The sequence below is a fragment of the Eublepharis macularius genome, chromosome 14, assembly GCF_028583425.1.
Source record: "Eublepharis macularius isolate TG4126 chromosome 14, MPM_Emac_v1.0, whole genome shotgun sequence".
In the NCBI taxonomy this organism is placed as follows: domain Eukaryota; kingdom Metazoa; phylum Chordata; class Lepidosauria; order Squamata; family Eublepharidae; genus Eublepharis; species Eublepharis macularius.
In genome coordinates, this window is record NC_072803.1 from 69664575 (window position 1) to 69687855 (window position 23281).

The 23281-nt window shown below is 45.4% G+C and overlaps 1 protein-coding gene and 1 long non-coding RNA gene across 3 annotated transcripts in view; one reads left to right on the forward strand and one right to left on the reverse strand.

Annotated features, from left to right (window-relative positions):
• Positions 1 to 21476, forward strand: part of CARD9 (caspase recruitment domain family member 9) — a 65980-nt gene extending 44504 nt beyond the window's left edge. Inside the window, exons 4-12 of one of the 2 annotated variants that reach the window (XM_054997292.1) lie at positions 8613 to 8792; positions 10966 to 11118; positions 11843 to 11968; positions 16032 to 16223; positions 18239 to 18280; positions 19049 to 19097; positions 19602 to 19672; positions 20139 to 20215; positions 20904 to 21476. In XM_054997292.1, the coding sequence (XP_054853267.1) occupies positions 8613 to 8792; positions 10966 to 11118; positions 11843 to 11968; positions 16032 to 16223; positions 18239 to 18280; positions 19049 to 19097; positions 19602 to 19672; positions 20139 to 20215; positions 20904 to 21000 (987 nt within the window). In that variant the 3' untranslated portion in view covers positions 21001 to 21476. The remainder of the gene's footprint in view (positions 1 to 8612; positions 8793 to 10965; positions 11119 to 11842; positions 11969 to 16031; positions 16224 to 18238; positions 18281 to 19048; positions 19098 to 19601; positions 19673 to 20138; positions 20216 to 20903) is intronic. The other variant, XM_054997291.1, reaches the window with a different exon arrangement.
• LOC129341937 (uncharacterized) lies at positions 16586 to 19058 on the reverse strand. The gene is made up of 3 exons (XR_008598180.1): positions 18970 to 19058; positions 18092 to 18317; positions 16586 to 16987 (listed from the first exon to the last, which is right to left on the reverse strand). It is a non-coding gene; the product is annotated as an uncharacterized LOC129341937 (long non-coding RNA).
• Positions 21477 to 23281: the final 1805 nt, after the last annotated feature.

A 23281-nucleotide genomic window follows, 5' to 3' on the forward strand; every position in this document is an offset into this window, starting at 1 on the left:
TTGCTTCACTCCAGGTATCTGGGATCCTTTGGTCCCTCAAAACACCATTGATCACCTCTTTTAAAAACAGTACCAGTTCATTGGCCATTGCCTTGTAAAACTTAGCTGTAAGTCCATCAGGCCCTGGCGCTTTTCCCAAGTTTGTTGACTGTATTGCCTTCCTTATCTCTTCTTCTGTTACTTCGCTGTTTAGTTTGACTCTCCACTCCTCGGAAATTACTGGAAGCTTCATTTTCTCCAGATATGCGGCTATCGCATCTTTATTCACTTCTTTCTTATCATACAATTTAGCGTAGAATTTATAAAAGGCTCTGCTAATAGCGACCTGTTCCAAGTGTACTTTATTGTCATCACATATTTTATTTATCTTTTTCTCCTTTCTTTTCTTCAATTGCCACGCCAAAAATTTCCCAGGTTTATTCGCCCCTTCAAACGACTTTTGGTTCAGTCTTTTAAGATTCCATTCCAGTTCTTTATTATTCATAGCCGTCAACTGCTCCTGAAGGATTTTAATATCCTGATATATTTTCTTTTTCCCTGGTCTTTTCTTCAGCTGTATTTCTTTGGCTTTTATTTTTTCCATAATCTCCTGTCTCTTCTCCTCTTTTTTCCTTCGAAGTCTTCCATTTAAGTCCATTAATACACCTCTGATTACTGCTTTATACGTGTCCCATACCTTGTTGGTTGGTACTTCTTGATTCATGTTATACTGTATGAAGAATTTAGTCTCCCTTCTCAACATTTCCATATTTTCTCCCTCTTGCAACAAATCCTCATTTATTCTCCATCCTTTTCTCTTAGTTCTTTTTCCAAATTTCCACATAATTGGGTTATGATCTGAGCCTACCATGGGCATTATTTCTGCTTCCTTAGTCCAAAGTACTAAGTCCTTTGAGGCCCAGATCATATCAATACGCGATAAGGTAGAATGTCTTGCAGAGAAAAAGGTATATTGTCTGCTTGTGGGATTCTGCGTTCTCCACACATCTTCCAATGCTTCCTGTTGCATTAATCCAAAAAAAGTCTTTGGTAATAGACCTCTTTTCTTTTGTGTAGTGGCTGATTTCTTATCCTGTTCCAAATTCGTAACTCCATTGAAGTCTCCTGCAAGTATTATCTGATCATATGAAAGTTCATCTAGTTGCTTCTTTAAATCCTCAAAAAAGCACTCTTTAGCTCCATTAGGTGCATATATTCCAATCACCAACACTTTCTTTAAATTCCAAATACATTCCACTGCTATAAATCTGGCTTCCCCATCTCTAATTATCACCTTTGGCTGCAGCTCTTCTTTTATATATAATACCACTCCCCTTTTTTTCTTTTTTGAGGCCGCTACAAATTCAATGCCCAATTTACTTACTTTAAGGTATTTTACGTCCTGATTTCTAATATGAGTCTCTTGTAAGCAAACTATATCACATTTCTGTTTTAATAGCCAGTGGAAAATGCTTTTTCGCTTATTAGGTGAGTTGAGTCCATTTACATTCCACGATAAAACTTTGCACCCCATATTCAAAGCCTTGTTGTTGGTAAGTCTTTTTCATTGTCCGTCATGAACCTTTCCATTTCCAATTCAGATCTGATGCGCTTTCTTACTCCTCCAAATTCAAAAGATATCCCTTCCGGTAATTCCCATCTATATCTTACTTTCATATCTTTCAAAGTCTGAACTAACATTGTCGAAGGCTTTCACGGCCGGAGAACGATGGTTGTTGGGGGTTTTCCGGGCTGTATTGCCGTGGTCTTGGCATTGTAGTTCCTGACGTTTCGCCAGCAGCTGTGGCTGGCATCTTCAGAGGTGTAGCACCAAAAGACAGAGATCTCTCAGTGTCACAGTGTGGAAAAGATGTAGGTCATTTGTATCTACTCAGGAGGGGTGGGGTTGAGCTGAGTCATTCTGTAAGAGTTTCCCAGGGTGTGGAATGCTAATGGAGGGAGGCTTCACTGTATCCTGAGGAGGTTCTTTTGCATATGGATTGGTGCTTGATGTGCTAATCTTCTCTGCAGGGCTATTGTCGGGTGTGGAGTGTTTTGTTGGCCAACAAAACACTCCACACCCGACAATAGCCCTGCAGAGAAGATTAGCACATCAAGCACCAATCCATATGCAAAAGAACCTCCTCAGGATACAGTGAAGCCTCCCTCCATTAGCATTCCACACCCTGGGAAACTCTTACAGAATGACTCAGCTCAACCCCACCCCTCCTGAGTAGATACAAATGACCTACATCTTTTCCACACTGTGACACTGAGAGATCTCTGTCTTTTGGTGCTACACCTCTGAAGATGCCAGCCACAGCTGCTGGCGAAACGTCAGGAACTACAATGCCAAGACCACGGCAATACAGCCCGGAAAACCCCCAACAACCATCTGAACTAACACTTTGTATTTTTTCCGGTCCAAGAGCACCGATCTGGGTAACTCCTTCATAATGATAATTGTCTTGCCATCAACTATCAGTGGATCTTGAAATTGCTTAGTCACTATCATTTCCCTTACATTCCTTGTCGTAAATTGCACTATCACATCCCTTGGTACCTTTCTCTGGGTCGCAAATCTGGAATTTATTCGGTACACCACATCCAAGAAAGCCACAACCTCCTCCTCCTCCTTTTCCAGGTATTCAGCTAACACTTCAGTCACCTGTTCTTGTGCTGTCTTTCCTTCTACTTCCGACAAACCTCGAAACCTCAGCTGCTTCTCCATGTATTTACTCTCCGCAACTGCCATTCTTCCCCTCATTACTCTCATATCCATTCGCTGCGTCTCTGTAAGATTGTCCATTGCCTTCTCCACATCGTTAACTTTTTGCTGCGCTGCCTGCAAGTCGGTTTGTATCGTCTCCATTCCCTTTTTTACTTCTGCCAGCTCATTTTTAACTGTCTCTTTGACATCTTTGACTTCTTTCACCAACTCCAATTTTGTTTCTTTAAGCTCCTTCAGCATTTCACAAAATTTTTTGTCCAAGTTCTCTATGGCTGCTTGCCACTCTTTCTTCGACATCGTGGGGCTTGATTTACCTCGCTCCCACGAGTCTGCACGTTTTCTTAGCTCCGTGGCATCCAAATTGATAATCCTTTTAACTAATTTAAAAGTCCCGGTCCTTTAAATAAACAAAAATCACTCCAAAAATCCAAAATGTCGGGCGTTTTTTTTCTATGGTTTCTCTGTACCCTTTTGCAATCCAAGATGTCCTACTTCCGCCCTTGCTGAAGCCAAAGCCCTTCCCTGTTCAAAAATGGCGATGCCCTTCTTCCTGTCTTCCAGTAGGGGCCGTCTCCTTCTGGCGACTCTATCACTATTACGTACTTCCTGTTTCCCGACTCTCCGCTGCAGCTCTCGCGATGGTAGAAATTTTCCCACAGCCTGCTATCGATTCTCAACCACAGGTATGATAAACAAATGTCCCTTTTCTTAAATTACTTCTTTTTACTTAGTCCTTTTTGCAATCTATTTCTTGCCGGGTTTCCCCCTCCTTATAGTAAGTCTGTTGCAGTTTAAAAAGTCCTTTTAAAACTTCGTTACTCTTAACAGTCCATCCCAATTCAGGAGATAGTGATCTTTACCTTTTCAAACGTCTTTCTGGGTTGTAATCACTGCTTCAATCTTAAGTTCTCTTTCCGTTTGTTTTCCCCCTGTTGAAGCTTGGGCACAAAGGTCTTATGCCAGCCGCACTGGCCCCGGGTCTGCCGCAGAGATCTATGCCGACCTGTCAAAGGGTGGGACCTCAAGGGTCGAGAGAGAGTCCTTAGCGCAGAACCCCCCCTCGCCCGAGATCGACGCGCCCTGAGGTCTTTGAGCGTTCTTTGCCTGTTCTCCGCCTGAGAGCAGGTGGCCGGGGGCTATTTGTGCCCCTCCGGCCGCTGAAACGGCAGCCCGGTCAGCTCTGCACTTAGAGCTGCGTTAGACCTCCATGGATCCCAAACCGATTTCTTCCATCAGCTTTTTAAAGGGAGGAATTAAGGTTTCTTCAAAGCATTGATAATATTAAGCTGGTATGCCATCTGGGCCTGGAGATTTCCCCTTGTTTTGCTTTTTAAAGGCCTGTATTATTTCATTCATAGTGATTGGGTCATTTAGAATTTTCCTCTGTTCCTCACTGAATTTCTTTAATCTCATTTTTTTCAAATAGACATCTTGTTGTTCTGGTTGGGCAGTCATTTTCCCATAGAGCTTCTTATAGTAGGATTCAACCACCTTCTTTATTTCTTCCTGAAGAACTTTCTCCTCTCCTTTTTCATCATTCAGTGACATTATTTGTCTTTTGGTATTTTCTTTCCTTAGCTTGTAAGCTAACCATCTTGTAGGCTTGTTTGCATTTTCAAAGTAGTTTAGTTTGGCATATTTAATTTTCTTCTCCATCTCCTCCGTTAACATCAAATTAAGTTTATGTTAAAGTATCTTTACCTTCATTTTTGATGTACTGTTTTCAGGAGTATTTTTAAAGTTATATTCCTCTTTTTTTAGATTTGATTCCAAATTTGGATATTCTTTGTTTCTCTCTTTCTTTTTACTTGCCGCATATCTAACTGCCAGTCCTCTGAAGAAAGCCTTACTTGCATCCCATACTATATCTATGGTAGATTCATTATTTAAGTTTTGTTTGAAATACCATTTCATTTCTTTGGAAATTGTTTCTTTAAATTTTTTGTCTTTTAATAAACTTGTATTTAGTCTCCACCTAAATTGTCTTTTTTCCTCTTTTATCTTTATTAACAGAGGGTTGTGGTCTCCAATCACTTGTGGCAAAATGTCTATTTCTTCCATATCCGCCACTAACGATGTTGAGGCCCAACACATATCTATTCGTGACCAAGATTTGTGTCTGTCAGAGTAGAAAGTATAATTAGTTGAGTTCAAGTTTCGTGTTCTCCATAGATCTACAAGGGCCATTTCTTCAGCCATTTCAAAGAATTTTTTAGGAAGCACTTTGCCCCTTTTCTCCCATTCTTCATGTTTCCTATTCAGCTTTTTGTCCACTACTGCATTATAGTCTCCCACAATGCATATGTCATTGTATTTCAATTTGGATATATGTTCTGAAAGTCTTTGAAAGAATTTTTCTTGTTGCTCACTTGGGGCATATATATTCACTACGAAGATTTTTCTTTGGCCTTTCTGGAGTTCAGTCATTAGAATTCTTCCCTGGTCACAGGCATAGATCAGTTTTGGGTTCAATCTTCCCTGTATATATGTTACCAGACCTCTCTTTTTAACTTTGTCTGCTGCAATGAATGTGTGTCCCAGGTTCTTACAGTTCAGGAGCCTTTCCTCTTTATCTCAGATACGGGTTTCTTGAAGGCACATAATCTCTGCTTTGAATTTTTTCAGGTATGTAAATGTTCTTCTTTTTTGAGGGGAATTCAATCCATTAATATTTGTTGAGAGTATTTCTAGAGAGTTACTGGCCATTACTTCTTGCCTCTCTTACTACCTTGTTTGTTTTCTTCTCTGGTTTGCTTCCTGGTCTGTACTCCTCCTCTTGCTCCATCTTCTGTTTCTGGTTCTGATTCAGACTGTGGGCTTATGTTTTCTTCCTCTCCTTTGCCTTCCTTGGATTTCTGGTCCGCCATCAAATTCTTTTGAACAAATGCTTGTGCTTTAGGAATCGAGTTAATGTTGGACCTTTGTCTGTTGAAGTTAAAAAGTAGTCCCTCTGGTATCAACCATCTATATTGTATTCCATTTGTGCATAGTAAATCCATCAGAAATCCATATTCCCTTCGCTTCATTTGCACCTCCCATGGAATATTTCGTAGGACTATCACATCATCTTGGCACTTCAAAGTAGTCTCTCGTGTTGCTTTAAGAATATCATCTCTGATTCTGCGTCTGATAAATCTTACATGAATTTCCCATGGTTTTTTGTTCTTTTTTGCATAGGATGAACTGATCCTATAGGCCATGTCTATCTCTGTTTCCATTTCTTCTGGTTGAATATTTAGTGCTATTGCCAATAGCCCTGATGCCACCTTTAAGGTATTTTCTCCTTCTTCCTCCTTCACATTCTGCAAATGCAACATCAATGCTGCTTTCTCCATCTGTAAGGATATCAGTTTAGTTTCCATCATCAACTGGCTTTTGGATACCTTCTCAATCCTATCTTCATTCTGTTGAGTCTTCTCCACTTTTCGCACCTTAGATGTTAGTTCGGCTGCATCCTTCTTGGTTTCTCTCATCTCATTCTGGAACTCTTCAAACCTATCATTCATAGTTTTCATTTGGTCAAGCAACTGGGCCATGCTAGCCTGTATTGTCTGGATTGATGCCTGTGTGGATATAGATGTCTGTGCCATAGCTGATGTCACAGATTTGAGGCTTCCAGGGGATGGTTTGGGGCCTTTTTCTTTTTCTTTACCTGGCAACATCTTTAAACAAATATCTCCACTCTATTATTTTTACTATCTATCCTCAGCTCAGTAACTTAAAAATAGTCAAGCCTCATTCACTCCACTCCCTCCTTCTAGCCACTTGAGATGAAAAAAAAAGTTTTGTTTCATAAACCACAATGTTCCTAAACATTTTCCTTCAGCCAGACAATATTTAAATATCTTTCTAGGAGAGAAAACACAACATTCTCTCTTGCTGAGCCAATTTATGCACTGGAAGTTACAGTCTTGGGAGATCTTCTTCTTGAAGCTACAAGAAATGGGAGAGGGACTATACAGATTCAATTACTTTGTACTCCATTTTGGGAGCCCCCCCCCCAAAAGAAACAAAAAATAAAGAATGAAGATCCAACCAAGTAGAGGTCCAGCTAAACTTCAGCAATAAAAAATAATCCACCATTAAAAGAAGGGAAGGATGAAATAACAAAAGACACAAAAACATATGTTTATATCCTGAAATGGGGGAAAGAAAAAATACAGGGACCAAAATCACAGAAGTCAAAAGGGAAACAAACAAACAAACAAAAAACACGCAGGCAAAAATCACACTGTAATCCAGAGAGTCTTGATCAGTAACTCAGAGGTCTTTCTCTTTTTCTGTCAATCCCAAAACTTTTCTGAAAATTGGCAACGTTGATCATATGTTGATGTTACTAAATATCAATAGGTGACCATATAGAAGTCTATTGAGCCTCTTCTTCTCTTATTTTAAGGGTAGTCTTAATTTTTCACTTAGTACAGAATAAGCAAAAGTCTGTCCTTATGGTACCTTGGATCTTAAGCAATTAGTTTCTTCTCTCCCCCCGCTCCCTTGATTCAAACAAGGTAAAAAGAGAAGCACAAAAAGAGAAAGGGTGGGGGGACACTTGAAACTTCTCTAGGTTGGTAGCCGCTTCAGTTAGGTTGAAAAGAAAAAAGATTAGATCTCACTCATACGTTCAGAACGTATTAAAACGTTTGCTGTTGCAGATTCATGGTGCTTGTCATTTTCAGTCGTGCTAAGTTATGCAGAGTTCGGGATTCCCAGCTCGCGGGCCTCAAGGCTTCCTCTTCACCCTCCGCCAAACAAGCAGACTGGGGGTCGCAAGCCGAGATGCCGCTCCGCCTGATGCCCCCTGCCGTGCTCCAACTTAGCCCTCCTCTCCAGGAGGGGGACTTTTGAAGCTCGAGAGCTGAGCCTTAAAGAAGATGCGAGGATCGGGTTTCTGAGCTGAAGCTCAGCAAGCCCGACAGCGCTGCGCCATTTCCCGGAACATCAGGAATCCTGGAGGTTTTATGCCTTTCTCTGGGCATACAACAGGGGTCTCTCTGGGAGGTGAGAGGGGGAAATAGCTGTGAATTTCCTGCATTGTGCAGGGGGGCAGACTAGATGAGCCTTGGAGTCCTTTCCAGCGTCCCTTCTATGATCCTATGCACAGAGTGTTGGCCACTGAACTACACTCTCCCACCTCCAATTCATGAGCTATTTGCCGTTGAGCATATTTAACCTGGAACTTCACTACAAGGGTGAAGCCCACAGTGCCTCCCTGCTACACAGCCCCCATGTGGAAATGCCTTTCCCTGTTCCAGCAGCCCAGTTCCAAAAATCCAGATGTCCTTTCTTCTTCTTTGAAAAACCAGCACACCGAGAGTGGGGGGAGGGGACACCTTTGCATTTTTTAAAGGTGCCCTTTGACAGAGGTAATTCACCAAGAGCTTAAAGAAGTTGGTTGAGACTCCCTTGGGCAAGCTCCTCCTCTTGCTCTCTGCCCCATCCCACCCCCCAACTCTTAGGAGGCCAGATTTCCTGCAATCTCCGTGGGAGGCAGAGAGGATTTTCTGTTGAGAAAAGCATCAGATATGCACTGAAGCTTTGGAATGGAAAATCAGAGAGAAAATGCCATCAGCAGTTGCATTTAAAAGAAAATGTCTCTGGCTATTTTCTTGGCTTGCCTTTAGTGAGAACTTAATTTAATGAGCAATGCCACAAGGTAAGATAGATAAATAAGACAGGAGGTTAGATCCAGGTTTGGTAGATGGTTTTTTTGCAGAGCTTTCTAAGAGGAAAAAGTACTGCTTCTTGAACATTGGGAATTTGGAGGGTGGAATTTTGAGATTTTGGCAGTTTCCGCTGATTTGAGACTGGAGACAGGAAAGCACCACAGGCAGCCACCTGAAGTACTTTCTGTCCCACCCCCACCACCTTTTCCTTCTTGGAACTCCAACCCCTCCCCATACAGATTGACTGCCTGAGGCACAGCTTGTCGAAGGCTGAAGATGACTGCAAACTGCAGCGGAAACACACCTTGAAGCTGAAGCATGCCATGGCGCAGCGGCCCAGCCACGAGGCCGTCTGGGAGATCCAGAGGGAGAAGGACCTCCTCTTGGCCAAGAACAAGGAGCTGGAAAGCACACTGCAGGTCTCTGGGCAGCAGACACCTCTAGCGACCAGGGGCTCATGAGCAGAGTGGCCAACTCGAGGTTGGGAAGTTCCTGTAGATTTGGGGGTGGAGCCAGGGGAGGGGGGTGGGAAAAGAGATCTCAGCAAGGCCTCAGCAATAGAGCTAATTCTCAACATGGCCAAATCTGTGGAAACTTAAATCGGGAGCCTGGAGCCATAAACAGGCAAGACAAACCTGACAAACCTTTCTTCAAACCTGATTAAAATGGAACTCTTTAAAAAAAAAACCCACTAAATCCATTAGGGGTTAACACAACCCCCCAATAATAAAAGCAGCACCTGTAGCTTTCAAGGAATGAAGTAGCTGGTTGGGGGGTGGGGGTTGCTAGGCAACCACAATGGTGTTGCCAGCCTTCAAGCCTTGGTGGGGCCCTTTCCACATCTGTTTTGGCCTTAGAGGGAGAACTCACTGGGGCCCGGCTTGGTTGCTGCCACATAGTAGCAAGTCACCACAAGCTACTATGCAACTAGCATGACTTACCGAGGCCTGGTTGCGTGCTGCTGTTCAATAGCAGCCAGTTTGGTGCAGTAGTAGGAGTTGCAGTCTAGGATTGCAGAGATGCAGTTTCAAACGTGGAAGTTCATTTGGTGCCCTTGGGCCACTTGCATACTCTCAGTCTAACCTACCCCACAGGGTTTTTGTGAAGGTAAAATGGAGGAGAGGAGAGCAATGGAAATTGGTTTGGGTCCCCATTGTGGAGAAAAGCAGGGTATAAATGAACTATATACATGATAAATGTCTCTGAAGATTGGGGTGTAGATAAAAAGTAGACTGGCAGGTAGGTGAGGAGAAGGGAGCAGGGAAAGGTGACGATGTGGGAATTTCCGGGAGGAGGGAAAGAAGAAATAATGGGGGGAGGAAGACACAAGGGAAAGTGAGTGGCTGCCTGCAAGTCTTTGTGGCATTGTCCTTGATACTGACTGTACTACTCTCACACGGTGTAACCCGCCTTGAGTCTCAGTGAGAAAGGCAAACCATAAATGTCATAAAATGACATTAAAAAAATGACTATGCAACTGGGCCCGGCCTAGCAGCAGACACGGCACAGTTGGGCTCTAGTTTTCTCAGGTAAAGGCTAGCAGGGGGGAGGGAATGCTGAACATAAGGGGCAGATAAAGGTCAGTTGGCTGGCGGATGGGAAGGAGAAAAGGAAGCAAGAAAGAGGGAGAGGCTATGGGGGCTCTCAGGGAAGGGGAAATGGTGGAGGGGGGAATGAGGCCTGCATGTCTCCCACTTGTAATGTCATGAAATCACCCTCCGAAGCAGCCATTCTCTCCAGCTCTGTAGTCCGAGCTCTGTAGTCTGGAGGTCAGTTGCAATTCTGGGAGCTCTCCAGGCCACACCTGGAGCTGGGCAACCTTAGAGCGTCTCCCTTGTTGCTAAAAAGCGATTCACACTCTGCAGCATCCCAGGGATGGTATTTTTTTTTTCATTTTTGCTGATGTGTTACCCGCCTGGGCCCAGTTATCTGAGAGAATGGTGGGTTTGTAAATGTTTTAAATAAATGAGCAGGAGAAAAAGGTTTCCTATTACAGGCCTCAGTCGTGAAATAGATGAAATGCTTCTCCCAGGTTCAGGCCTGCTGCATGCTGGGACAGAGGCAGTATCATGCTCTCCAAAGTGCTGAGAAAAGAGGGAGGCAGGAGGGGGTGGGGGAGAGGGAGCAGTGAGGCAATTCCCAGGGAGAGTGGGGGGCCCAGGGGGGGAGAGGCTGACGGAAGCAGGCAGTCCCCTATAATGGCCCGGGTGGTTCCAAATGCCTAAGGCTGCCCCAGCCCTTTCTCCTATTTTCTTTACTCAATGAGAAATTAAATTGTGCAATTCACTGCCAGTGAATATACTGATGGCCACGAACGTAATGAGCTTTAAAAGGGGGTTAGATGGATTCATGGGGTCCATCGATGGCTACTGGTTGACGTGACTAAAGGGAACCTCTGCGTGCAGCTCAGAATACCAGGGGGGCTGTGAGGCAGCACGAGGGGGAGGCCTTGACCTCTGCACCCGGATTGTTTGCTCCTCCAGAGCAACTAGTTGGCTGCTGTGTGAAACACTGTGCTAGACGATATGGGCCCTCGCTGGCCTGATCCACTGAGGCTTTTCTCATGTTCTTATGTTCCCTCAACCCTGGGAGGTCTCCAAGAAAAGCAGCTCCGAGAAAGAAAGTACTTCTGGCCAGGCTCTGGAGGCGGAGCGGGCACGGATGTTGGGGGAGCACCAGAAGCTGGTCAATGCCCTCTATGACTTGCGGCAGATGCTCCGGGGGACTGAGGAGATGAGAGACAAAGTAAGCCACGGCCCTCGCCTGGGTAGACGGCGTCCATATGTTGTGACTGTGACTTGAAGTCTTGGTGAGCCATAGAGCTGTGAAAAGGCTATAAAGCCCTGACTGTGCTATGGGCTCCGACCCGGTCAGAGGGGCTATCCTGGGCCTGGAAGCCGAGTAAATGGGGCTGAACACAGGCTTTGGAGTCCAAGTGCAATTGCCAGCTTCTGTGGAGGAAGAACTGCCTGAAATCCTCATCTTTCCCACTGGCAGTTTGCTCAGAATGTCATTGTTTCCCCCTAAATCTTGTGCTGGGTCAGATTAACATTTCTGCTGATGTCATTTCTGCCCACCCACCCCACCCCCCTCTCTGCTGCACACCCTCATGCCCTTCCTGAGGGTCCCATCCCACAGGGGTGGCTTTGTGCACTGTGGTGGTGGCGGGGGGGGGGGAGGATAAGGAAAGTTCTGTTCTGCTGACAGACGTGCTTTCTGTTAGCAGAAGGTTTAGGCTGGATCCAGCTCATCAGATAGCATTTAAGAACCTGAACGCTGTTTTTAAAATTCAGAGGTGAAACTTCCTCTTCGGCAGCAAGCGCTGCATTTTGAGACCGTTTGCATTTCAGGCTCCCAGCAGGAAGTCCGCTGATGTTCCAGCTTCTGGATTTGCAATCTGAGGACCTTCTGGCAGGTTCTTTCAAGCCCATTTTAAACACCCCTTGGGGGGCTCTGCTTGTGTTGGCAGCTCGTAGAGGAGAAGGAAATGTTGGAGCTCAGGTGCGTGTCCCTGCAGAATGATAACCGGATTTACCAGGATCGTATTGAAGCTGTCTTGAGACAGATGGAAGAAGTGGCTGCGGAAAGGGATCAGGTAAGAAATCCGGAAGAGTCCTGTTGGACAGCACCCAAAGTCCACCCACTCCAGGATCCTGTTTCCCACAGTGGCCAGCCTGATGCCCACAAACCACGAACAAAACAGCCTCCGTCCGCTGCAGGCTTTGTTGCAGTCTAATGGCCTAACCGCTCCCCTGGCTGTTTTTCTGCTTTAGAGAAATTCTTGTTAGGGCTTAAACTCTGTGAATGCTCAGAGGTGAAGCCATTAAGGGCCCAAACACTTTCAGAGCAAGATTCTGGTCCAGTAGCTCCTTAGAGGCCAGCAATGTGTCTGACAGAGAGAGCTCAGACTCTTGAAGGCTCACGCCCTGGAATTCTAGTTGGTCTCTAAGGTGCTACTGGACCTGAATCTGGCTCTTCTACTACAGACCCACACGGCTACTCACCTAAAACGAGCATTTTTAAGCTCTTTCCCCAACTTGGTGTATTTTCAGAAGGGGCTTTATGAGAGAAGCCCTACTTTTAAGAAGGGGGCCAGCCAGCCTCAAAGGGGCACTTGGGGAAGCCATTATGATAAAGCAGACATTTATTTTTATTTGCTTCATTTATACGCTGCCTTTTCTCCCCAATGGGGAATCCAAAGTGGTTCACATAACAGAGACGTGGTGGCAGGAAAGTGATATTGTCTGTCTGTCTCCACTAACTCCATCTGCCAGGGCCGTCCTACACCAGCCTTGTAACTGTTGCCGACGAGGGGTTGCTATTATTCTTTGTGAGTCCAGCTTTTGCAGACTTCCGGTACAAGCTGTAACTGCTTATGCTCTGTTTCAGCATTTCTTCAACTCTGTATTAGATTGCTGCATTTATAGACCCTCTTACATTGTTTATTGAAATGTCCTTGAAACTGACTGCACTAACTCCCTCTGTGGAATCTGCCAGGGCAAGCAAGCAAGCAAGCAAGCAAGCAAATCTTCATTTTATCCTTGCAACAACCCTGTAAAGTAGGTTAGGCTGAGAGAGTATGACTGTAGCACAGTGGTTAAGTGGTTTGGCTGCGAATCAGCACTCTACTGGTTCGAATCCCACTCCTGCCCTGAGCTCTGTAGGTGGCCTTGGGTGAGCCCCTCCTCTCAGCCCCAGCTCCCCAGCTGCATTGTGGGGATAATAATAACACGAGCTTGTACACCGCTCTGTCTAGAAGAGTGGTATATAAACGCAGTGGTGGTGGTGATGACGACGACGATGACTGGCCCAAGGTCACCCAGGGAGCTTCCGTGTCAGAGTGGGGGATTCAAGCCGGGGTCTCCCAGATCCAAGTCCGACACTGTGCACTACACCACACCATCCTGTGTGTTGACACAGGTAGATACAATGGGTTGAAGAAAGTAGGGCTACCAGTATCCAATATGGTTTGGAGATCTCCTAGGATTACAAGTGATCTCCAGATGACAAAGATCAGTTCCCTGGAGGAAATGCAAGTTTGGAGGGTGGACTGTATGGCATTATACCCCACGGAGGTCTGCCCCCCCCAGCCCTAAACCTTGCCCTCCCCAGGTTCCACCCCCAAATCTCCAGGAATGTCACCACCTAGATTTGGCAACCCTAAAAGAGAGGTCACCAGCCAGGTGAAGAAGGTGAAAAACAACCGTGAAACTACTAACTTATTTCTGCCCACCTGTTTAACGCCAGAGACAGGAGATAAGTAATCTTTAGGGACAGAGGAGTTCATATATATCTTTTTGATTTTCTCTATGCTTGATTTCTGTAGGGTTTTTTTTAAACATATATATCACATGTATGCTGTGTTCCTTAAGCTAAAACATTCTTTTTCTGAAAGTGGAGTCATTGGGATCATGCCTATAAGAGAGAAGCAGTGAGCACTTGATTGAATCCAAAACGCCGGGCACCGTTGCCTGAAGACCACCCACTGCCTAGTTGAGTTGGTGCCACTTCGAAGCACCCCTGGCTGGAACACATTCAGGCTCTGCATGTTTTCATCTGAAGAATCTGAAGAAGGGGGCTTTGACTCTCAAAATCTTATACCCTATAAATCGTGTTTGTCTCTAAGTTTGAGAATATCTCTAACAAAAATGAGCTTTCAAGAAGTGCCCGTCCTCTTCATGTTAGCTGAGCAAAGGAGGGAATTCCTTTTTAAAAAACAGGGCGTCTGATGGCCCCCGGTCAGATTGCAGTTCTGTGAATGTCTTGCTAGTGGAAGCAGAGCATAATCTCCAGATGTAACAGGGAAGGGGGGGGGTACACCGGAAGGAGGCTTAACACCGGGGCCAGTTGAGTAAATCTCTCATTCTCTGCGGTAAAAACAAAGGCCTAAGGGATCTTTTTACCACAATAACTTTTCAGCTCTGTGGTTATAAATTCTGACTGAGCTTCCATTATGGTGGATTTAAATGACTTCCAAACATATGAAAGAGAATTGACTTCTTTACTCTTTCTTTCAACCATTTTTAAAGAATTTAAAATTGAATTTTTAAAGAATTTAGAATTTAATTTCTTCTGAAATTAAATATGGCTGTACTGGCCTTGTGGGACAATTTTCCATTTATACAAATGCTGAATTTACAAGCCAGCGGGTCATTGCCCCCAGCTGGTTCAGCAACATTTACATCTTGCATGGAGTGGGTATCATTCCAGGTATGATAGATTAAAATCTTCCTCACACGAAAAAGCCAGGGAAAGGATCTTTTGCACATTAGTGATCACCACGCTGCACTGTATATGCAAGATTCTCAAATTCTCATGTTTAATCCTCTCTTTCCCCATTTAAAGTAATTGGAAGGCCTTAACCTGAAATTGTTTTTCTGAGGATTGCGACAAACTGGCTATCCTGATCCCACAACTTCTTGGCCCTCCCGCTCCCAGGCTTCAAGGTGACTGAGGGCCAAGCTACAAGTGATGCCTGACACAGGTTGGACACTTGTCAGCTTCCCTCATGTTTTGATGGGAAATGCAGGCATCCTGGTCTTGCAGCTTGGCTCTCCGAGGACTGTCCAGTGGACTTTTCAACTGTCACTTGTCCAACGTTCCGCCAAGCTGCCTACATTTCCCATCAAAACTTGAGGGAAGCTGACAAGTGTCCAACCTGTGTCAGGCGTCACTTGTAGTTTGGCCCTGAGTGGACGAGGTGTCAGTGTGTGTGGGGGAGTATGCTTTGCCTCTGAGCTGGGAAGGAATCTATTTGACCCATCAGGGACCTTAGTCCTCCAGTTCTTGCCAAACCTGCATCTAACTGCATCATGTTGCGCACTACTGTTTTTTTTGGATTCCAGGCCAGGATATTAAGAGTAATCTCTCTTGCCTCTTCCTGACAGTGTGACAAATGATCTCCCCCCACCCCTGCTTTCCGTCATTGATCCCCATAAATGGGAGCACTTCCTTTCCTGAGTGGATTTAAAACGCTGGCCATGTGAAGCGTCAGGAGAATGCTGCTGAGCCTCACAGAGACGGGTGGTTTCTCCTGACTAAATTGCAGTCTGTGATTTGGGTCACCCAACTGGTGGCCCACCACGGGCAGCACATACCTTCCAAGCCTCGTACTGTGGCCAGACAGGGTCTGACAACCCTCCTGATGTTGCTGTTTCAGGCAGGCAAGAGAAAAGCAATGGCTATCAAGACCCCCTGGAGCTGCAAGTGAACTGTGTTTGGCTTGGTGGCTCACAGGCTGTGCAGCCCTATTCTAGACCCGCCCCCCTTTGATGGGCCCTATTCTAGACCCCCCCCTTCTGCAACAGTGGATGAAGTAGCCATCAAGAGGGCTAGGAGGACAAAATGCTCGTGGCCCTGGTCACCCTGGAACTCTGTAGAACTGTGTAAATCGTGTGATGGGCTTTCCTCTGAGATTGGACTGGAATGAAGGGGACCAAGAGCCTTTGTCTGGGGTGGGGGTGGGGGGGCAACAGTTGATTCTAAAGCACAGAACAGCAGGTGTGGGAGGTACAGCCTGGAATGCAGCACTGGAGCCTGTTTGCATTCCTCGGTCTTTCTGGTGCAAAATCGGAAAGCTCTTGGGTTAGGTTGACATTACTGATCAGACTGTTGGATTGTTCTTAACATTTTGCTTTCTCTGTGTGTGTCTTTTCTAGGCCCTCCTGACTCAAGAGGCGTTCCACAAGCAGTACTGCAAGAGTCTGGTAGACAAGGATGTCTATCGGAAGCAGATCAGGGAGCTTGGGGAGAGGTGTGATGAACTGCAGCTGCAGTTGTTTCAGAAAGAGGGGCAGCTGCTCAGTGCTGAAGCCAAAATGAAAAGGTTGCATCTTGATCCTTCGACACTGGTAGGTACCACACCCAATGGCAGTGGGTCCCTGGCCTGTTCTGTCCTGAAAAGATGGCACTGACTGGCACTGTGCTTGGCATTAGGCCTGAGAGTCCTCCTGAACTGGGGCTAAACCGCTTAACAGAGTGGTTCCCTAACAAGGGCTGCTCCTTTCTCACTGGTGGCTCACAAGGCTGGGAAGGAAGAGCTGGGTGAGCTGGCAGAGCTCTGAGAGACTGGGAGGCACCGTTGGAACTGCCTCTGCATCATATGCAAGATGCCCCCATGAGCCTGTGGCTCCATAAATTAAGACAATGAAATATTAACTTGCTCAATGTTAATGAATGTGAGATTCTTGCATTTTATTTTATGGAGGGAGAAGGTAGCGTGCGGGTACTTTGCAAGCATGTGGACCCCCCTTTAAAAAGCTTGAGTATGGGTGGCTCAGGGTATCCTGCAGTCCCTCTGCAATGCCTTTTCTGTTTTCTACCCTGACTGTCAACCATTCTTCAAAGAGACATTGAGATGCCCATCAAACCAACAGGGGGAAAAGTCAAATACCACAAACTTGTGGCCCACCTTTTAGGGTTCTCCTTTCCAAGAATCAGGAGTGCACTTCACCAACCCACCTGGCTTGCCAATAGGACCCCTTCCGGAATAATGGAGACCTTGTCATTATCGTTCATGCCTGGGAAATGAACTGCTGAAATGAGCTGTACATCGGGCTGCCCTTGGTGATGATTTGGAAACGTCTGCCAGTCCATCAGGTAGCCATTGCCAGCACTATAAAGGGAACTCAGAGTCAGCCCAAATGACCCCTGCAATGAAAGAGATCCTGCAGGTACCACATTTTATCACAGACAATGTGGAATTTACTCAGCTGCCCCAGGTCTCCAGCTGCTAGACCTCAACAAGGAGTTCACCTCTCCAGTTTTGTTCCATGCCACACCCCATCCTGAACTCCCTATGAATTAGAGATATGATTGTCTAGTATTCTGTAAGCGACTACACTTGTACTCAGGGCTTTTTTCTGGGAAAAGAGGTGGTGGAACTCAGTGGGTTGCCCTTGGAGAAAATGGTCACATGGCTGGTGGCCCCGCCCCCTGACCTCCAGACAGGGGGGAGTTGAGATTGCCCTCCGCGCCGCTCAGAGGGCAATCTCAACTCCCCTCTGTCTGGAGACCAGGGGGCAGGGCCACCAGCCATGTGACCATTTTCAAGAGGTTCCGGAACTCCGTTCCCCTGCGTTCCCCCGGAAAAAAAGCCCTGCTCATACTCCATGGATCTAAGAGAAACCCTGGAAATATAATAATATAATAAATTTCATCTGTATAAATATAATAATATAATAAACCCTGGAAAGGGAGCCATTTAGACCCAGGCAGGTGCCTCCCTCTCTCCCTTCTCTTTGTGCCCTGCTAAGCATGAGTTGAGTTAGGCTTCTGTGTGAGTGCAGGCAGAGCACTGGAACAACAACAACTTTGGAAAAAGAAAAAAATTGTTATTGCTTACAAAAGGAAAAAATATATAAACAAAAATTGCCTAACAACATCTGAACAAAGGAAAATAAAAAAAATGTAAAACTGCCTAAAACCTGCCCCCTTTTGGAGGTGAATTAGGGGGTGGGCAAAATGACCTTAGATTTTCCATATTTCTGTCCAGGATGTATTAATTTTTCTTTCTCTGTATTTTGTTGACCTCTTTTTCCTCTCCTCTCCTTCACCAAAAGAATGCCCCAATATCCCTCTCCTCCTTTTTTTGCAACAAGGGACAAAGATCTTCCCGTCCTACCTAATGGATGAGTTTCCCGCAGTCCTCCTTGCCTGCTTCTAAATGTGGTTTTCGGAGAGCATTTGCGTGGCCACAAAGTGCAAATCCAATACTTACCTTGCACAGCTGATCTGGGATGAAGCGTCATTTCATCACATGCCTCCCAGTCCCCACTCATCAGCGTTGTGGTCTTAGGGCACAAGATTTGTTCCATTCAGCAAATCTTCACTTCTTAATTTCTTAACTGCTATTCTTCAATTCCAGACTTCAGACCTTGAAGAAACCTCGTCCCGAAGCTCCCAAGAAGTGAGTTGTGAGTTGGGCACCTGTACGGCTCTTGCTCCTTGGGGCAGAGTAAGCAACAATAACCCTTCAGATGCTCTCTTGGCTATCATTCTAATTCTGATTATTCTTACGACATGCAGTGCCATGAATATGTAAAGTGCTTAAAATGTAAGTCAAGACAGGCCCCTGACCTCAGGAGCTTACAGTCATGGAGAGAGAAGGGAGGGAGGGAGGGAGGAGGCTGGGGGAGGGAGCAGAGGATACGTGATTGAACAAGAGCCAACGTGGCTGGGAATGGAAGTCTGGCAGCAAAGCAGCAGCAGCTTAGATGCAAGTCCTGATGGGATACTCTTGCGGGCACCAGTTCTGCTCAAGAGCTTTATTGCAAAAAACAAAAACAAAAACCCAGTGATGAGGAGGAGTGAACAGAACCTCAGGCCTGGATCTGGTGGGAGATGGGTGGGAAATTGTCCTTCTGGACTGTTCTGTCTCAGAAGAAAGCTCTGTCAGGAACAGCATTCTGACACACTAGGAAACATTCAGCTTTGTTCTCACCAATGAGAGTAATTTGAGAAGCAGCATATTCCCTTGCTGATGTATACCTGGAACTCCCGATAGATGTGTGGTGGCTGACCAAATGTGCAAAGAGAACCCTTGTTACAAATGACTGTTCATTTCTGTGTGCATTTCATGCAGAGGGACAGTCTTACCTCTACTATGCAGTCACAGAATGCTTGCAAATGTGTATTAGTGTTAAAACTTGTTCACAAAATTCTTTCTTCCGTGAAGATTACTCCTTGTGGAAATCCAGAGGACGATCTGAAAGTCATTGGCAAAAGTAAGTTATTCTGTGGCTGAGATTGCTCCCCCCCCCCCCCGCCGCCTTTGCTTAGGGTGCCTAGAGTCATATTGTGGATTGTATCTTGGGCACTGCAAACAGAATTTGCTTGCATTTCCCAAAAGGTAGATTTAATGGTCTTTGACCTTGAGTGCATGATTTTCACCTGCATGCCCATAAGTAGGAACCACTTTGGGTAGCGTGCGTGTGTGCATGTCCTCAGGTTGCAGCTGACTCATGGCAACTACCGGGGTTTTCTGGGCTAGAGACATTGAGTGGTTCGCCGTTGCCTTCCTCTGCATAGCAGCTCTGGTCTTCTTTGTGGTCTCCTATTCAAACTGACCAGGGCTGGCCCAGCTTAGTTTCCAAGATCAGATGAGATTGGGCGACCTGAGCCATCCAGGTCAGGGTGGTGTAGGTCTATGAAGAATGAGCTCTAGGGGTATTATTCAAGAATAACAGTTGGCCCATAGTCTGTAACTTGTTTATTTTTCTCTCTGTCAGAAGAAACCTCGGCTTGTCAGGAGCAGCATTTCAGCACACTAGGAGACATTCAGCTTCTCAACTCTCCAATGGTAAATAAAGCATTAGGCGACGTAACTTTCTTTGTGCTGCTTTTTCACAATGGATATGGACGTGCCCTTGCTGCTTTGGGTAGGGAGAATTTTTAATGTTGTTGTTGTTTCCCATGTCATGCACATGTCTTTTCAGCAGCTCTGCGAGCTTGGCCAATGCGAGCATGGTTCACGTGCTCAGGCTTGTCCGATTGATCACTGAGCCTCCCTGCAGATTTTCAACTGCATTTGCCTAGAAAGCTCCTCCCCCTCCCCCTATCCATTGCTCCAGAAATCCCCTCCCACCTGCGCAGGTCCAAAGACACAGCCTGGGATTGGACACCGCAGCCTGCCAACTGGGCACTGCATACTCGAGTAGAGGTTTGAACACCAAGAGGTTTCCTTGCCCGCGTCACGTAGCTTTGTGCTGAGGCAGAAATATGTCAGGCACTGGTTCTGCCGTGACAGGCTTGCTTTGCTTCTTCAGGGAGAGGACCCTCTTGAGCAGGAGCTGGCAGAGAAAGGGCGCAGGCGAATGAAGGACAGCTTTGAGCACTACCGGAGGTACCGTGCCTGAACCTTTGTACTTACACAGGGGACTTATAGCAAACATGCAAGTTGTTGGGCAGCAGCCTCCTCATGTCATGGAGGCGCATCACTATGAGCACTACAGGGAAACTGCAGTCCTGGTGCATTCTGGGAATTTCTGACAGGTCTGAAGGATTGTTAATTCAAGCTGCATCAGATGTGTTATTAATGAGCAAAGCATGTTCAGGAGCTCAAAATTGCACTTCCTCTCACAGCTTCCATCCTAGTCCTCTTCAGCCTCGTTGGAAGAGACAGCGAGATGGGTGGAATCTGGTGTCTTTGTATTGGTGGTGGAGAGTGCCATCAAGTCGTAGCTCACTTATGGCAACCCCCGTTTGGCTTTGCATGGCAAGAGACTATCAGAGGAGGTTTGCCCTTGCCTGCCTCTGCAACCCTGGTCGTCCTTGGAGGTTTCCCATCCAATTACTAACTGAGGCTGACGCTGCTTAGTTTCTGAGATCTGATGAGATCTGGCTTGCCTGGGCTATCCAGGTCATGTATTAGTCACAGATAAAAGATATATAATGGGTGAGCCGTTCTCCTAGATGATGGGTCCATAGCAATCCAGCACTGGTAATTACACTGGTTTTATTAGGCAATGGAGATAAGACACGAGGGATTGCAAGCCACTTTCCTCTAAGTAAATGTGGAACCTGTTTTTCAGAAAGAGGGCACTGAGAAGAGTGCCAAAAGGGAGGTACCATGAAGTAGATTGGGAGAACACGTCGGGCAGCGACAACACGGATACCGAAGGCTCCTGACAGTATCTACTACTTTGGGAACGAAATGAGTCATTTCAGAGATCCTGTCTTGGACACAGCTCTGTCTTCCAAACTTCAATCGTTTCATTTTTCAGGCACATGGTCTTTATTTGGACCAAGTAGCATTTCAAATGTAGGATGCAACCTTTTGAGTCGCACAGGATTTCCTCAGGATATATATAAACATATTTTAGAGCATGTATCTGCCACCCATTTCTCTTTCTGCAAACTTCTTTATTTCTAAGATAGACAGAAGGTATTGGAATAGACATTTAGAGCCACTTTGTATGTATACACAGTATAAAATGCATAATTATTGAAACAACCGTGTGTGTGTTTAGCCACACACACCCTGGCAGAGAGCTGGAATCGGCTGAGGTTCAGACCGAATAATAGATGCATGTAAGTGTGTACATTAAAAGTATAGACATGTATACTCGGAGTACATCGTTAATTAATTCACATTAAAGCGGTGAACTGGCTTACAAGGAGGCTATTATTTCACTTCAACCTCAGAAGTCAAGTTCCTTTCAGATATTTGAAAACTGTATATAGTATGTCTGCCACTGTTCAGACCTAACAGATGCTTAGAAAGTAGGGAACAGAAAAATCAAAGCATGCTAATTGTTTTAGGGAAAGCTGAAATTAATTTTGTAACTACACATGGGAAAGGGAAGACACACACATGGGTGCTTCACAGTCATCAAGACTGGAGGCCGTGAATATGTGGACACCTGATTCCCCTACGCCACTTTTTAGTCGTTATTTCATGGGGATCGGTGTCAAGATGAAAGGAGCGAGCGAGGATTCCTGCATCCACACTGCCATGAGGGCAAAACCAGATCCACCCTGAGCGGTTGCATCTCTACAAAGGTAGGTACGAAAAGGCTCTGCACAATAGGACAGGCCCTTCAACAGAGAGAGACCCAAACCAGGAGATGGTTCAGCAGAATGTGTCTTTGACTGGCACCATTGGCTGGCGTGCTTCGGCTTACCTTTTTTTTTTGTATTATAGTTGTTTGTGTCTATATTGACCTAAGAGCATCTGACAAGTGACACAGATAGAGCCACTGTCAGTGCAGTTCAGTGGTCAATCAAAAAGACTGTATGACAAGAAGATCCTAATATAAAATACAGAGTATTAAGGAAGCAAATCTCTTGTGATTTGTCAACCAGCCACAGGTCTCTATAGAGCTATTGTGAAGTTTCTGAGCATGTGCCTAGAGTGCCAACAGGTACTCTAGCCACACTAAATGTGAAACCATGATCTTGTTAAAACTGTCAACTCTCTCAAGAGTTTCGTTCTTGGCAAATAAAAAAAATAGGACAGTGCAATAGGACAACAGATCCCCAGAGAATCAACACCTCAGGATGCTCCACCTGTGGCCAACGCACAGCTCTTTTCATTCCTGAACTCCAAAATGCAGGTTTTCCCTCCTCTCTGCTGGAAGAGACACCTTCTCCAGAGTCATGCCATTGATACAGAAGTTTTCTCTTTTCTTGGGAAAGTGATGGCTTCTGCATTTGATTGTTTTGAATGGAATGGGAACCAGAAGGCATTTCTGCTTTGCAGGTCTTCATGCAAGGAGTTCGACAGGAGTGCCTTGTAGCACCAGCTGTATTTAGTTTGTATTTGTCCGATTTACTAGGGTTTTTTTAATTGACCCTTCTCTGCACTTGCCCAAATTTCAGTACATCTCTTATTGTACACAGACAACTCATCAGGCTTACTTTCCTGAACCTGGACTGGCCATCTTCGGGCCTTGAAAAGGTTCCATACTTACTGTCTGCTTGAGGAACTATCTATCAATTTTACTAAAACTGAAAAGTTTGCATCTTGCTCCTTGACTAAAAAAGAGATATGGATAGTTAATGGGCAGAAGATCTTGAGGGTTTCCTTGCTGCAGTGTACCTTATCCTGGAGATGTTATAAACAACCGGTCACTCAGAAATCTATGGTTACGATGAAGGCAATTTTGTTTCTTTTTTTCTAATGGGGCACAGTCCATTCCAGTGCTTATTACATGATTTAAACTGCCCCTTTTCAATGGTATTGTTGGGTCATCTGCTTGGCATCCCCTTTATGGATTAGTTATGCCCCTGCCATCCTCTATTTGGTGGACTGTCTTGTACATATTCCCATGCAATGCCTTTATGTTCTCTAGTTTAGGTTAAAGTAGATTATGCCTTGTTTTGAATAATGGACATCAGAGACAAAGGATCAATTCCTCTTAGGGGAGTCTGACTCCAAATGCACTTATTTTGTTGCTCAATTTCTAGA